Source organism: Rhinolophus sinicus, linkage group LG12 (assembly GCF_036562045.2).
Source record: "Rhinolophus sinicus isolate RSC01 linkage group LG12, ASM3656204v1, whole genome shotgun sequence".
Classification (NCBI taxonomy): domain Eukaryota; kingdom Metazoa; phylum Chordata; class Mammalia; order Chiroptera; family Rhinolophidae; genus Rhinolophus; species Rhinolophus sinicus.
The window spans coordinates 1,775,324-1,791,744 of NC_133761.1; the positions used below are offsets into that span (position 1 = coordinate 1,775,324).

At 58.3% G+C, this 16,421-nt stretch overlaps 1 protein-coding gene across 1 annotated transcript in view; it reads left to right on the forward strand.

Moving 5' to 3' along the window:
• LOC109434701 (maestro heat-like repeat family member 5) overlaps positions 1-15,109 on the forward strand; it is a 46,639-nt gene extending 31,530 nt beyond the window's left edge. Inside the window, exons 20-30 of the mRNA XM_074316417.1 lie at positions 3,186-3,345; positions 4,529-4,710; positions 6,985-7,140; positions 7,571-7,685; positions 8,445-8,588; positions 12,387-12,563; positions 13,139-13,294; positions 14,005-14,127; positions 14,251-14,353; positions 14,608-14,682; positions 15,012-15,109. Of these exons, the coding sequence (XP_074172518.1) occupies positions 3,186-3,345; positions 4,529-4,710; positions 6,985-7,140; positions 7,571-7,685; positions 8,445-8,588; positions 12,387-12,563; positions 13,139-13,294; positions 14,005-14,127; positions 14,251-14,353; positions 14,608-14,682; positions 15,012-15,109 (1,489 nt within the window). The remainder of the gene's footprint in view (positions 1-3,185; positions 3,346-4,528; positions 4,711-6,984; positions 7,141-7,570; positions 7,686-8,444; positions 8,589-12,386; positions 12,564-13,138; positions 13,295-14,004; positions 14,128-14,250; positions 14,354-14,607; positions 14,683-15,011) is intronic.
• Positions 15,110-16,421: the final 1,312 nt, after the last annotated feature.

Consider the following 16,421-nt stretch of genomic DNA (forward strand, 5'->3'; position numbering starts at 1 on the left):
TACCTGTCTTTTATTTCCACTACTTTCTCCCTGATCCTTTTTACTTCTTTCTTAAATTCACTTCCATTCTCTTGATTGTTTTACTGCTTTTCCTCAATGCCCCTTATTAAATTTTCACTTGAGTCTTATCTCTCTTGAGCACCTTGTATTTCTTCTTTTTCTGAAATAATTTTGTCATTTCTTCCATCTCTTTCCTGAATTCAATCAACTCTTTTTTTCTTTCTTATTAGAAGATTTGTGTGTGTGTGTCCTTTTTGAATTTATAATTCAAGGTGGATTCTCATATCTTTACACAATTGCTTGAGTGTATTTAACTGAATCTGGAGTTTCATCTTGCACTTTTTCTGCATAATGGTTGTGTTTCAGGGGAGAGTTCCTTCACTGATGTGTGTTGATTTTGTTGTCTAATTTTTAAAAATTATTCTATGGATCTGTTAATTTTGCTTCTGTTCAGGTAAAACATTCTCGGTGTGTTTTATAGGATTTCAAGTTCAATGGCACCCTCTTCTGTCAGTATAGCAAAGTCTAGGTAATTTAATAAATTTTTTGGTTTAGTGAGTGGTAGGTGAAAGGGTCACATGTTTTCCAGTGTTTCGGATTCTCTTTTCTCTTTCAGGCCCTTAAATTTTTCTCTTTTGCATCTTTCCCTTTCACCACTTAATTTCCAAAAGGACACTTCTTTTTTCTCTCTCTCTCTTTTCTCTCCCCAAAGCTGTACATCTTAAAGGCTGTCCTTCACACTGGACAAGCTTTTCAGTCCCTTTCCTGCCATTATCAGCCACCACCTCAGGCTGGAGCAGAGATGGGTGGAGTAGAAGGGATGGCAGGCTGGGATTGGCATTTTTCTGCTTATAGTACCGTTGAAATTTGGGTATTCTGTGAAGTCCGCTTTTTGTGTCGTTTTAGTCTTCCCTTCTTCTTGCTCTGTGTTGTTTTTCAAGGAAGTTTGGAGCGGTGGGGACCCAGACAACCACCGTGGTCTTCCGCCGCCTAGAAGTCTATCATTCAGTTTCATCTGTATTAGAATTTACATCTGATCTCCTCCGTTCTGAGAAGCACATTTTTCACATTTCAACATCTATGAAATGGGAGTACATGTGACATTAATGGGGGAACTAGCAGCCTGAGAACATTTCCAATTTGAACTCTCTGCTCGAGGTTTCTTTGGGTCACACTGGTGGTGTGAATCAGACCCCAGAACAGATTTTGGGTTTCAAATTCTCAGAAGAACCATTCTCCTTCCACCCACTGTGCTGGTTGAGGCATGCAGCTTTTCTTACTGTTTCCTTTTGCACAGCAAGCATTTTCTTTTATTTAGTTTTATCACATTTGCAATGTACAAGCAGCCCTTGGGGTCCCAGCTTTAGGATGGGGTTACACTCCCATCTTGGATAATTAGAAGTCCATGACATAACGGTGTGTGTCCTAAATAATGTGGTATAAACAGAATTGTGTAGTTTGTACCCTTCCAATATTCTCTTATTTTCTGGCTTGTATTTTTCTCCACATATGTCTTTAGTACGCATGCTAACATGTTACATACGTATAGTTGGGGGAAGGCTCTCCCCCACCCCTGAGCTGCATGGCTCTCCCCCAACAGCCTCAGGTCTGTGCCCATGTCCCTTTCTTACTGACTGCCTTACTTACAATTGACGACTCCCAGATTCGCCCTCTCACTGTCCCCTCCCCTCCCTTCCCCACCTCCCCTCTCCCCAGGCCCCCACTTTATATACTTAGCATCCCACACACCCTCGTGTGCTGCCCATATCAAACTCTAGGGCGTCATTCCCACCTAGTCACCAGTTCTGTCACTGCTAGGTCCTCTGGAAGGTTGCCTGCATATGACAGTGTTCAGCACACACATGCTGATTGAGTGACAGATGCCCACAGGAAACAAAATGAAAACTTGGGCCCTCTGGGCACCTCACTCCTGGAGAATCATCTCACTTAATCCTCTCAAGGCAGGCTTTGTCCCAGAGAGGGAAAGTGACTTGCCCAAGGGCACACAGCCAGCACGAGGCAGAGCAGGGATTTGAGCCCAGACCCTCTGACTCCAAAGGCCCCATTCTTTCCAGGTGGGCAGTGACCACATTTGGGTATTTCCCAGAGTCCTCTGAGCTGTTGTCCCACCCAGCCACTGGTCTGATGGGAGCGGGGTGGCTTCCCCAGGGCTCAAGGGTGGTCTCCCTTGGGTCTGTCTTAAACCTGGGGGTAGGGGCTCATCGAGGCCCCACTGTGGCCCTCCCAGCCCCCACCCAACATTCCAAAATCCCTCCTGTCCTTCCAGCTCCTTCCACCAGCACTCAGGCCCAAAGGCCATCTAGCCCAGAACACAGCCATCAGAGTCACCTACGTGGGGAGCTCCAATGCCCCCTGCCTCCCCAAGGTGTCCCAGAGCCATAGGACCAGGCAGGCCAGGCTTCCAGTCCCAGCTCCCCAGTTACAAGGCAGAGAGAGCCCTGACAGAGCATATTCCCCGTCACTCTCTTTCCTTCTCTCTCTCCCCAGTCTTCAGTTTCCCCATCTGCAAAATGGGCACAAGGACACTACAAAGTTCTGCATGAACCAGTGATGGGCCCTAACCTGACTCAGTTTGGGCCTCGGGAAGCTGGACCCCAGCACACCCAGGTCTAGGAGAAAGTAGTCAGGGCAGGCTTCCAGGAGGAAGAGACTTTATGCCAGCCATAAAGGCTGAGTGGAACTAGCCCAGTGAGGAGGTGTGCTCCAAACACAATGAATAATAGTATGTGTGGAGGCCCAGAGGCAGGACAGGAGGGAGGGCAGACAGGGACTAAAGGGCAGAGGGCAGAGGTCAGAAGGTTACAGCTTTGACTGCCAGCTGGACATGTCCTGCCACTACTTGGGAGCCACTGAAGGTCACAGACAGAGTCAGAGTCTGCAACTGGGGCGAGAGGGGCCTGAAGGAGAGACCCTGAAAGTGAGGAGACCCTGCAGCAGGGACCAGGGTCAGCTGGCCCCATCTCCTGTGTCCCCCCAGCCACACACACCTGTGCTGCTCTCACGCCCTGTGCCCCCACCTGGAGACACCCTGATCCACCCCTAGGCCTCCCACCCTGCCAGGTGTGGCTCAGAACCCAGCCTGGCCCCCACTCCAGGCCCCCGAGGCCCCAGTCATGGTGGCACACGGGCATGGCAGAGCCCTCACGGCCCCTCTCTGCCCACAGCCATGCCTTCCAACTGTGGAGGGCCCTGGGGGCCGAGCAGCCTGTGAGCCGCTGGGTGCTGGCGGTGCTACTGGCCTTGCTACGGGAACGGCCCCTGCCGATCGAGGCTAGTGACAGCAGCCCCCAGCCCAAGGAGAAGACCTACCTGCGCTCACTGGCTGTGAGTCTCTGCCACCACCACTGCCACTGGGCTAAAGGGACTTCACATGGGCATTCAGTCAGATATCAGCGGTGTTTGGGTGCCCATGGTGTGCCAGGCCCTGTGGAGAGGGGAAGCCCATCCCTGCCCAGCCTAGCCTGGAGGAGGGGGCCTCCAGGACCACCCAGCCAGGGGCTGACCACAGAGGCCCTGGGCCCAGGCCCAGCTCCCACTTCTTGGCCGAGGGTTCTGGACTGCTCCAGAGCCCGTCTCCGCTCCGTGAAGTGGGACAGTGGTGAGCCTGCAGGACTAGGGAAGTCATTAGGCATACAGTGTGGGTCCAGGACTCGGATTGCTGTGTGGACGGCCTCAGAGAGAAGGCCTTGGGACAGGTTCAGGCAGAGAGGAAGGGCATGGAGACAGTACCCGTATGGGGCTCTGGGGGTTGTGGATTCTGGAGGAAGCTTACAGGCTGTGTCCTGTAGCCCCCACCCTCCTGGAGGAGCCTACCCTGCCCCAGCTTTCCCCACAAGCTCAGGCCCTGCTTGCACAGCCCCAGAAGCCGGGAACTCACTACCTAACACAGCCACACCTGACCTCTTTGGCTGAATGCTCACCAGGCAGCAGCGGTGACCCTAGTTTTTCCAGTCTGAGAGCCCCCTACACACACTGCTGCCTACAGCACGGGTGTGTGACAGCTGAACATGGTGGCAGACGGGAAGCCTCACACTCTCCTCACACCTGGCCCTCAGTCTGCTCTTCTCCCTGACAACCCCAGCCCTAGGCTGAAGCCAGCCTCCCTGTGGGAGACCATATAACAGCGTGGGGTCAGCAGGTAGCCTTCCCTGCATCCAGCCATGCCCCAAACCCCTGCCCTCCCCTTGTCATCCCTGCTCAGAATTGTTGTCCACCCTGAGAACATTCTGGACCAAATGCCACTACAGGCATGGAGGCACTTAGTGGTGTGAGCAGACAGAGCCAGGCGCGAGGGAGGGGAGAGGGAGGGATGGAGGGAGGGAAGGAAAGAAGGAGGGAAGGAGGGAAGGAGGGAAGGGTCTCAGGGACTTGGCCCTGGTCTGGGAGGCTGTGAGCGGGGAGCAGGAGGTGTGGCCCACATGGGGTTTGCTGGGCAGTGGGTCAGTCAGCAGGCCTGGCCCGCAGGCCGCAGGGCTTGGAGCTTCAGCATGCCCTCCTGCCCGGACAGGCCATGAACACACTGCACGAGCTACAGATCACGCAAGAGTTCAAGAAGGCCGTGCAGGAGGCCTACCCGCAGCTGCTCCTGGCCCTTCTCACCCAGATACACTACATCCTGGAGCTGAGCCTGCCCACAGGTCCCCAGCCCGGCCAGCAGGCCCCAGAGGCATCCACGCCCAGTCCCCAGAGGTAAGGCCTAAGGCCGCCCACAGGAACGGTTTCCCGGGGCTGAGAAACTCAGCACCACAATTGGGCAGCTTAAAGCAACGGGCATTTATTCTCTCACAGTTCAAGACTTAAAGTCCAAACTCAAGGTGTCCACAGGGCCGTGTCCTCTGAAACCTGTAGGAAAGGACCCTTCCTGCCTCTCCCGGCGTCTGGGGCCCGGCCACCCTTGGTGTGCCTTGGCTGTGCCTCTGTCGCCACGTGGCCTTCTCCCTGTGTCTCTCTGTGTCAACATCCTGCCTCTTATAATGACACCAGTCATGATGGATCAGGGCCACCTAATGACTCATCCTAACTAGATTCCATCTGCAAAGACCCTATTTCTAAATGAGGTCACATTCCCAGGCGCCGGGGTTAGGACTTCGACAGAGCTTCTTGGGGGACATGACCCAACCATCTAAATCCTATCTGTGGTCAGCACAGCACTCAGCGGCCTGTGTGTGTCCCAAGGGGGCTCGGCAGCACTTGTCACGGGACAGCACTTGTCACACGCCATATCCTCCCTGAGTGTGGCCCTTGCAGGGAGTCTGAGGCGAATGTGTCTTTCCCATTTTGCAGATGAGGAAAGTGAGGCTCAGAGAGGGTCAGAGGCTCCCTGAGCCCCACAGAATGTCCCGCGTGGCTGAGCTAGAGCCCATAAGACAGCAGGGACACCTGCCTGGCCACCACCAGCCCCTGGAGGCAGACAGCCTTGCAGTCCCCATGCACATGTCACTGGACACCGGTACATTTTTGTGCTGACCTCGTGGACGGTCGCTGGCCTCCAGCCCCTATCTGACAGCTTGGACGGGACCTGTGTGGGAGGGTCCCACCCCCTGCACGCGGCAGTGGTTCGGGCTGGGGGCCCCATCTTCCTTCTGTGCCAGGTTGTGTCTTGAGAAATCCAATATGCTAGTCTTTAAAACCGCGGGGGCCCGGCTCTTTTCATTTGTTTGTATTATGATGTGCTTCACGCAATTTGTCAGTTTTAACAGCTCTCCCCAAGGCGCGGCACTGGAAAAAAAAATGTCACTTCTCATATTGCTTCTGAATTCGAATGTGCATAAAGTTCCGTTTTTATTCAGATCAACCGTGCAAAATGCATGAATCTTCCCTAATAAGCTAATAAAACGTCCTCCTCCCAGAACACAGGAGAGAAGGAGAAAGCTGCCATGTGTGGCCTCGGTCCCTGTGCTTCCCCAGCCCCCATGCTCTGCCTGCCCCCACCGCCCCCCCAGCATGCTCACAGCACTCACCGCGTCCACAGGAGTCCCGAGAATGACCAAGCGGCCTGACTCCTCTTTTCTGAAGCCCTGGTGTGGCTGCAGGGACAGGCAGGTGACTATGAAACCAAAGCTTCCAAGAGTCATCACAGAGGGGACAACATGCCGCTCCGCCCTGCAGTCCCCTTCTCCTCAAACCATCATCATCTGTGGCTGAGACCAGTGACCTGGAAAACGCAGCCTTAGTGGCACTGCTTGGGGCCAGATGACAAACCAGCTGGCATTTGGGTTGGAGTCATAGGAGACAATCACAGAGCTGCGTTTCCATCCTTTGACACTTGGTTTTGCAAATGCGCTCAGAACGTGCCTGGTCCGAGATGACAGCCGCATTGAGGGGCGGGGTGCACTCGGGGTGGGGTGCACTCAGGACAGGCCGCAGAGTAAGGCTGCCCTGCCTTCCGTGGGCCTGCATCCCGGGCCCTCCACCTGTGTCCTGCAGGGTCTGGGGCAGCCCTGAGCCTGTGGCAGCCACATCAAAGGGCAGGTTTGGAGCCAGGGGTCTGGTTTGACTCCACTTCCGCTGCCCCTGGCCGGGCTGTGCGACCAGGACAGGGCATCAGTTCTCTGGGCTGCTTCCTCCTTCTGAGAGTGTGGCAGTAGAAAGTCACCTGAGCCGGTGCATGGGAGGCGCCCAGAGTGACGCCTGGTCCAGAGGCCATGCCTCACGGCTGGCATTCCTTCTGTTACACACGACGTTCAGGGCTTGTCCTGCCTTTTCTGAGACCTCCAGCGGCAGAGCAGTGTCAGGAGCTGGACTTGCAGGTGGAGCCTTCTCTGGGCTTCTATGATCCCACCCACACGCCCTGCTCTCCTCCTCCCTGCTACGCCCTCTGTACTCAGCCCCACACACTGTCCCCCGAGGCTCGGCGAGGACTCTCTACCCTGTGACTCGGGAAACCTGACCATTTCTGTTAACAAGGGCAGGAATCACCTGGGCAGCTGGGCACCCTCCCCGGGGACAGGACTGGCCCCTGAGCCCCTCTGCTCCCCGCAGGACATCGCTGGAGGCACTGAAGAGCCTGCTGTCCAGCACGGGGCACTGGCAGGAATTCGCCCACCTGGAGCTGCAGGGCACCTGGGAGCTCTTCAGCACCATCCCCACCTACCCGCAGGGCGTCACCCTCCTGGCCAGGTAGGGGCGGGGTCAGGCCACATGTCCAGAAGCTGGGGGTATGGGCTGCAATGATCCCCATGGCCACCCTGTGAGCACAGCCCCACGGACTCACGCATGTCCGCACACGGCCCTCAGGCATGGAAGGTGCCTGCCTCCCGCACCTGGTCACACATACACACTGGGGGCCTGTGGGTGTAGGCATCTCCCTCAGGCCACACCTGGGCCTGAGGCCTCCCGGGGGATGAGGGCCATACCTGCTCCTCTGTCTCCCCCAGGCTTGGCACCCAGTGGGTGCAGAGGGGGTGGGAGCTCTCTCTGAGAGGTGGTGCCCACCCACACTCAGTGACACCTCCAGCCACCTGGTTCCAGCTGGATGGGGTGGTGGCAGGAGGGGGGCCCAGGACCTTCCTGTGAGCCCAGGCCCTGCCCGCCCTCCGCCCCGCCCCAGGGCCATGGTGCTGAACCACTGCAGGCAGATCAAGGTGGTGCTCAGCCAGCTGCTGCCCACCCTGCAGAGCCAGGAGGAGCGGGAGAGGAAGGTGGCCATCCTCATCCTCACTGAGGTAGAGCCTGGCCAGACGGGGGCCCCTCAGAGACCATCTGAACCCCTTCTCCAGCTGCCTCAGTGCCCCGTCAGGACACACACCAGGACCACAACCTGACGTGGGGAAGGCCCGCCCAGACAGACCCCTCACATCCCTCCTCCCCACTCTGGGGCTCCTGGCTGGGTCCCCCACCTCTCAGGGTCCCCACAGCCCCGCCCTCCCTGGCCTGAGGCCTGCAGGGCCCTGAGTATAGGTCAGCCTCTCCTCCCTCCCACCGCTGGGACTGTGGAGCTGAAAGGGGATGGGCAGGTAGAAGCGCACAGGTGCTAAGTGTGGCAGACTTGGCAGCAGTGAGCGAGGGGCAGGGAGGGGGGACGTGTGTCATTTCCATCATGCATGTCAGGAGGGAAAACCCAAATCAGCCTGGTGCTGCCTCCACCCCACCCCACCCCACTCTCAGGAATGTCTGGGCCACCTGCCACGGGGCTCTGTCCCGGGGGGGGCCTATGAGCCGGCTGTTGATGGACACTGGCCCTAGCCTTGCTGTGTGGACTCAGGCAAGGCCCTTTGCCCCTCTGAGCCTTGGTTTCTCCATCTATACATTGAAGGGTGGAACCTGCTTGGAGGGGGGTTTCCAATACTCATTAACCACGATACCCAGAGGGTGCTGGTCAACCCCCCCCCCCCCAGCCCAGAACCCCCACCAGACCCTGGTCCTGGGCTCCGCTCCTGCGAGAGGGTGCCCCGCCTGACCTGCCTGCCTGTGGGGTCACCCAGTTCCTCTACAGCCCCGCCCTCCTGGAGGTGCTCTCCAAACAGGATGTCCTGGATGTGCTGGCCCAAAGCCTTAGAGACCCAAACCCTGAGGTCCGAGTGCTGAGCCTGCAGGGCCTAGGGAACGTCCTCTTCCACCCAGACAAGGTAAGACCGAGGATGCCGTGGCTGGCACACACCCGTGACCTCCAGGGCAGCCAGGACACAGGTGTGGACAAGGGCCAATGCACTGGAGTCTTGGCTGTGTCCCTTCCAGCCATGTGACGGGGGACACATGACTTCTCCTCTCTGGGCCTCAGTTTCCTCATCTGTAGAATGGGGCTACAGGTGGCCTCAGGGTTGTGGGAGAAGGGATGATCTCCACCAGTGTATCCTCCATTTGTCGAGAAGATGAACACTATTACAGACCACCAGGCGACTAGGTGACACCCCAAATCTGGCCCACAGAGGAGACACCTCCCCGAGAATCATATGGATAGATCCCCCCAGTCCACTGTTGCTTCATCATCTCCATTCCCTTCCAACTCCATCCTGTCACTATAACAGCCCACATCCCATAGTGAGCAGCTAGAGGCATCATTGGAGGCAGGAGAGGAGGCCCCTCCAGCAGCCCCTAATTCAGGCCCAAGAATTCCTGACATCACCCCTGCTGTGGGTGTCTGGGGTCCGTGCACAGGTGCTGTACCTGTAAGCCAGCTCATCCAGTCCTCACTCCAGCACTTTCCAGCTCTCTGGGCCTCAACAGCCATATCTGGCAAATGGGTGTGGGGACAGTGCCTGCCTCACGTGCTAGGCTGGGGGAGATGGCATCCAGTGGGGGGGTGGGGGGACAGGCAGAGCCAGCCAGGGAGGCCTGCCGCCGTGGGCACAGGACAGGCAGAACCGAATGGCAGGGAGCAGGACCTGGAGCTGAGGGAGGGTCCACGGTCACTGCCCCAGACACCAGAGAGGCACCCTCTGCTGGCACCCAGAAAAACACGGCCCCCAGGACTGTGCCCCTCACTGACTGGTGCACAGCTTCAAAGCCACTTCTGTCCACCGTCAAACACACCGCACAAACTGGGTCACAGTGAGCGTATGAGGAGGCCAGAGTGCAGCTACAGGCAGGACCCAAACCGACCTGGGCTCAAACAAGACAGAAGTAGCTCCTGTCCCAGCCGCATGGCCGCCCTGCCTAGTGGTCTTGGGGAACAGCCCCTCCTCTGTTGCCCTCTACCCAGCGTGCTGCCCTCACCTTCAGGGGCCACTAGCAGTCCACTCCAGCCTTCAAGGGCACCCCCACAACTTGTCCTCACTTCTGCTCCAGTGCCGTTGGCCAAGGGTCATCCGCAGCTCCACGGAGGCTGAGACCCATCTCTTTCTGGGCACCCCTGTGCCCACTGCAGCAGGCATCGTCTTACAAGGAACAAGGGGCAGCTGGGCATGGACCCAACGGTGTCCAGTGTGGTCCTGCCACTCTCCTCGAGAGAAGGGGTCTGCACACCTAGTCCAAAGTCTTGGTTTCCCATTGTCATGTGAAAATCACACTGAAAATCTGGACGCGATTTTCAAGAATGGCCTTGTCATGCGGGGACTCAGCTCCCGCTCCCCACATCAGAACGCAGGATATGGGGAGGCCGAAAAGGACACCAACAGAGCCATGGATGGGGGAGTCATACCACTATCGTCTCCCTGACAGCTGGGTTGGAGACACAAAAGCAAACATCTGCCAGTACCCCAACAAGGGGTCTTCCTGCACCCCAGTCTTGCTGGCGGCCGGGCAAGACACAGGAAGTAGGATCCACACAATCCGCAATCCGCCAGCCACACTTGCTAACCCCACTTGCTAACTGCAGTCTGCACTTGCTAGCTCAGCCACGGCAGTTATATCAGTGGCTAATGGCTAACAGGTTACAGCTGATGGCCAACCAGTCACAGCTGATGGCCATCTAGTACCTGAGCCAGCACCTTTCCACGTGAGGCCGAGAACCTGAAAACTGCTTTCTGGGACTCCGTCCCCACAGGCCTCCCAGCCTTTTTTGTCCTTGCTGGAAATTGTGCTTTTTTTCTTGACGATGCTATCAGCGTAATGCGTGTGTATGAATGAAATATTCAGTGGAAAACGGAGCAAATGTAGCTATCAAGTGAGGCACCCAGCCTCCCGTGAGCAGCCTCACCCCTGCCACCGACCTGAAACCACTCTTGTCCAGCTCACCTGTGACCTCCCCCAGTGGTCACTCCGCTCATCTTATTAGACTGCCCAGCCCACGTGCCTGGGTGACCTTTCCGTCCACTTGGCCTCAGGACACCTCACCACTTGAAGGTGAGTGCCTGCTCGTCAGCACAGGTGTCCCTTCCTGTTGCTGGCCTCTGGTGCTCCATCACCCCCTGGGCCCCTTCCCCATTCCTCTTCCCCTTGGTGGTCTCCTCCAAGCTTCAAGTGCCACCTATTGCCCGATTGCTCCCAAATCTGTATCCCCGCCTGGACCTGAACTCCAGCCTCGATTACCTACCTGCTCGGATCTTTGCCGCATCTCAGACTGAACTCTGTGCCCTGAAACAGGCTTCCCCTGCAGCCCCCATCTCTGTCGATGCGACTCCCCCTCCAGCTGCTTCAGCCCCATACATGGGGTTGTCCAGTCAACCAACAAATCCCACAGGACACCCAGCACCCGACCCCTTCTCCCACTTCACAGCTGCCCCCACTGAAGGCACCAGCATCCGCCCCACCCGACCATTGCAACCCCCTCCCTGGTTCCTTTCTCCTCCTCAGTGATTCTCCCCCCTTCCCCCCCGAGCCAGTGGGCACCTGTGACGAGTGATCAGCCTCCTGTGCCCACAAACGGCAGGTGTGCTGCTCCCCAGGCGTTTGTCCGCACGGCTCCCGCTGCTGCAATGCTCTTCCGGCACCTCTGCAAGAGCTCGCTCAGCTGTCACCTTCTCAGTGACATCTTTTCTGATCTTAAAGTTTTACAACAGCCCCCACTGCCACCTCTGCGCTGGCCTGTCCCACCCCCACCGCCCCTCCTGCTTTATCTTCCCTCTTGTCACTTGTCACCCTCTGACACACACCATGCTGTGCGTGTTTAGTTTAGTTTCTGGCCCTTCCCATTAGAATTCCATCCTGTGGCCCTGTCCACTGCTGGCTGCGCCCAGTAGGTGCTCCGAAAGTGTTTGTTGTTGCTACATGATTCACTTGCTGAAAACAAATTTAATGTAAAACCAATCAGAGCTTAGGAAGCCAACGAACTTGCCTAAAACTTGTTTAAAAACTGTAAAAAGTCGCCCTGGTTTGCACGCAAGTCACTGAGAAGGGTCCGGACGGCAGGAACCATCCACTGGCCGACACACTGATTTCCCACAGTTCATCTAAACAATTCAGGAACGCACTGCAAGCAAGTGGAACAGACAGAATTGGCCAAAATCAATTCCGTTTTTTATCAAGTGGTATAAAAATGGAAAATGGTCACTGCAACCCAGCAGGCCTGAAGCTGCCACTGGTGTCCCCAGCAACCTGTGATGCGAGCAACCGTTGAGTTCAGCGGGTGACGGCTGACTGCCCTTGTCTCATCCAGCCCCCCAGGTCCCCTCTAAGCCATGAAGGGGCCAGGAATGGGGGCAAAGGCAGGGTGGGGTGGAGGAATGGAGGGGTGGTCTCCAGGCTTGGCGACGGGTCCTCTGGCCAGCATGGGGACAGGAGAAGGAAGGACTCAGGAGCCAAGTAGCATGGGGTTAATACTGCCTGGACCCCCGAGGACCCAAGGGGCTGAGAGGCGAGCCCTGTCCAGGGCACACAGCTCCTGGCATGCAGACCAGGGCTAGAGGCACAGGTCCCGCTGTGGGGACCCCAGCGGGGTGGGGAGACAGTGCTGGGCAGGTATTCGGGGGCAGTGCAGGTGCCCAGGCCACACGCAGGCTGGGAGCGAGGTCCTGGAGCCCTCGTCCCACCGCCCCTGCCACCCCCAGGGAAGCCTGCTCCATGGACAGCTGCCGCCCTTCCTCAACGCCTTCTTCCAGAACAGCGAGCCGGTGGTGGAGCACATCATGGGCACCGTGTCCGACGTGCTGCACCGCCTGGGCGCCTGCGGAGTGGGGGTCCAGAGCCTCAGCATCGCCATCAACGCCCGCTCCTTCTTCGATGACGTGAGTGTGCCCTGGGCCAGGCAGGGCACCCCCTCCTCGTGCCCATCCTGGGGCCCCCTTCCTCAAAGGCAAGCAGGACCCCAGCCACCCTTATACTAGGGTGGGAGATGGACGTCCGGGCGCTACCGGCATGTGTGCCCGCACAGGTGGGCGGGGCAGATGCGTGGACACCAGGTGTCACACAGCCCTTCTCCACGGGGCTGTCAGCACCAGCAGTCAGTCTCCAGCCCTTCCTGATGGTCTGAGTGACCATTACAAGGACTGTTCTCCCTTCCCTGGAAAATCAGGGGCTAAGTCCCAGCCCCAACTGCACATGTGACACTTGAGTTGTCGGGTGTGATTTTGAGTGTGATGGAGTGATGATTTTAGGTCCTTGAGGATGGCCTGGGACGCAGCCTGGGAGCCCTGTCTGAGGGGGGAGGCACAACACTACCCTGGGAGCCCTGAGCCTGGGTGAAAGGGTCCTGCTGAGGACCTGAGCCCCATCCCCACAAAGGGGCACGGGTTCCCAAATTAGGTGGAGGTGGGGACCCCCAGGAAGGTTTGGCTGCGGTTCTGAGCCCCCTGTCTTGCAGGAGCGTGACAGGATACGGGCAGCAGCCATGGCACTGTTTGGGGACCTGGTAGCAGCGATGGCAGGCAGGGAACCAAGTAGCCTGCGAACCCAGGTGTACCAGAGCATGGTGCCCCTGCTCCTGCACCTGAAGGACCGCTGTCCAGCCGTCGTCACGGTCAGTGCCTGCTGACGGGCCTTTGCCTCCGTGGGTCCCACAGGTGGCGGGGAAGTCAGGAGGCTGGGGGTCTGCAGACAGCAGTAGGGCTGCCTCAGGGTGATGGGTGCCCCTAGGGCAGCGGGTTTCGCTCCTGCATTTGCTTCCCTCTCCGCGGTCTGCCTCGCCATGTGCGTGTGCACACACAAACAAGCACACAATCATCTGCCCTCCCCATGCACACACACGCACACACACATGCGCACATGCAGCTGTGCCATCTGTGTGGGCAGAACCTAGTCTGTTCTGCTCACTGCTGTGGCCCCAGCACTGGCACATGGTGGGGTCTCAGGTTGTTCATTAAACCTAAAGAAATGTGGATCAAGTCCTACTGTGTGCCGGCCCTACTTTGTGCCAACCTGTGAGCCATTCCCCGACCACTAAGACACTGCTCAGCCTTTCCAGGGCTCTGGCCATCGGGGAGATGGACATTAAGCGGCCAGTTCTAAAACAAACCGGAGAGCTGCCTTCAGTTCAGCCAGTGCTGCAGCCCAGGCGGCAAGGCTTCCCCACAGGCCAATAAGTAGGAGCTGAGGGTGGGTTAGATAGAGAGCAACAGGGAAGGAGAGTCAGGCAAAAGGCGGTCAGTCCGCAGTGGGAAGGAGCTGGGTTGCTGCACCAGCCCCACGGGTGGTCCTCGGCTCAGAGACCCCTCCCCTGCCGCCCTGCAGCAGGCCAAGTTCACCTTCTACCGCTGTGCGGTGCTGCTCCATTGGCCGCTGCGGCACACCCTCTTCTGCTCGCTGGCCTGGGAGAGGGGCCTCAGTGCCCGCCACTTCCTCTGGACCTGCCTGGTGAGGGGCCTGGGGGCGTGGCCGGGGACACTGGGCTGCACCTGGGCAGCGGAGGCAGGGCGGGGGAGCTGGTCTACCAGCCACAGTGACGAGTGAGTGACAGGCACACTGTCCCCCAACCAGATGACCCACAGCCAGGAGAAGTTCAGCATCCACTTGGCGCAGGCTCTCAGCTACCTGCACAGCCCCCATTGCCACATCAAGACCTGGGCAGCGCTCTTCATAGGTGACCGGGGCTGGCGGGTTCGGGGGTGCCCCCAGAGCTGCCCCGCCTGAGCCCCTGCCCCTCCCGGGCTCTGGCCCAGCCACCTATGCCTGCCACACGTCTGCATCTGGAGCGCAGGGCCCACTGGCAAGAGAAGGGAGGTGGTGGGAGGGGGGCCTTGGAAGGGCACAGTGGGCCTGAGACCCTCAAAGAAGACACGGCCCCATCCACTGGCCAGCGTGCTTCTCCATCCGTCTGTGCCTCCTTCTGCACAGGTTACACCATCTGCTACCACCCCCGGGCCGTGTCCCAGACAGTGAATGACGCAGACACAAAGCTGCTGCTGTGCAGTAAGCAGCCCCGACCACCCCAGCCCCGCACACACCCTCCCACCCCACTTCGGGCACCTGTGAGAGGGGGCTCCCCACTCCGCTTGAGGCTCCAATAAAGTGAGGCCGTGGGGGGGTTCCAAGCGTGAGGGTCATGAGGGGGTGGGGCTGGGGACAGGAATCCCCCCCACGGCCTGGAAGGGGGAGGAGGTAGGGCCTCAGCCGTCCTGCCACCTCCACCCCACCCCAGGCTGGAATGAAGGGGCTGCTCCCAGGGAGCATGCCCCCCTCTTCTGCCTGGGTCGGGCCGTGGGGTCACCTCTGACTCACTGGTCCCTCCTCTCCTGAAGCTTTCGAAGCTCTCAAAAAAGACCAGGAGGCTGGCATCCGGGAATTCGCCACCAAGCAGTTCTCCTTCCTTCAGGAGTTGGCAGCCAGACCCCAGTGACCCCCAGCCATCCTCTCTCACCCTCTGCTTCCCCTGTGCCCACCGCTTGGTCAGTCCTGCCCTGTCTGCATACAGCTTGTTTGCATAACATTTTTCCATTTGAAAGAAAGATCTAGATTCAACAAAGAATTATCATAACTGTCGCCTCCCTGCCCACTCTCCCATGGGCCCCCAGGGGACCGAAGTCAGCCCAGGAGACACTGGTGGGACTAGGGCACAGGGACAGGCCTGGGATATGGGGCAGGTAAAATCTGTCTGAGGCCCTGCAAATGACAAACCCTCCACTCACGGAGGTCAGGTGCACTGCGTTGACTGGAACCCAAGTCACCGCCTGCCACTGTCCTGGGTGCTGAGAGGGCACAGCAGGGGGGCAGCGTTTGCCCTGGAGCTCACAGTTGAATGGAGCCATTCACCAAGGCACTCCCCCCAGTCTCCAGCTCAGAGGTCTGTAGTCGCTGAGCAGCTGACAACGAGGAAGGAATCCCTTGGCACGTCTCCCTCAACCTGGGGTCCCCGATGTCTCCCTCCACCCTCACCTCTATCCTCCTGAGTCCAGTCAGGGCTGGCACCTGGGTTGGCATCAGAACCAACCTGGGCCCAGAGTCAGACCTACCCAGTGGGGCCTGGCCCACCTGGATGAGCTGTGCGGCCTCAGCTGTTCCATCTGTAAAATGGGTAGTAAGACCTTCCTCCCAAGGCCTCTCAGAGGGCTGAGCCCAGAGTAGGTCTCTTCCTGGCAGGGTCCCCAATTCCCTAGCAGCCACCTGACGACACACCTGACCTTTAGCCGGTCCTTCCTCCTCTCAGTCTTAGTTTTCACATATGTGAAATGGGCCCTTCCCTGGCCTCATCCTCAGGCTGTCACCCTTGGGACCAGACCAGCTGGCCGCCCCTCCAACAGCGTGCTCCAGCCCAGCCTGCTCACCTGCCTTTTCTCTCCGGTGCCCACACTGACCCCACCAGCCTGCTCACCTGCCTTTTCTCTCCGGTGCCCACACTGACCCCACCGCACTTCAATCAAGCCATTCCTCCCCCTGGAGCATCTCTCCACCCTCACCCACCTCAGGACCTCCACACCGCCCCATTCTTCGAGGACCAGCCTATGTGTCACCCGCCCTCAGCCCCTCCTAAGGCTGGGCGTCCCCCCCTTACACTAGACAAACTCTTAACCTGTCACCCCACCCCACAGACTGTGAGCCCTGGGGGCAGGGACGCACAGGGCTGGCAGCGGGGAGCCCCACACTGGGATGGTGGGTTAAACAAACAGCGAGCTCCGTGGACCATGCACACTTACTTGCATCCTCAGACATGT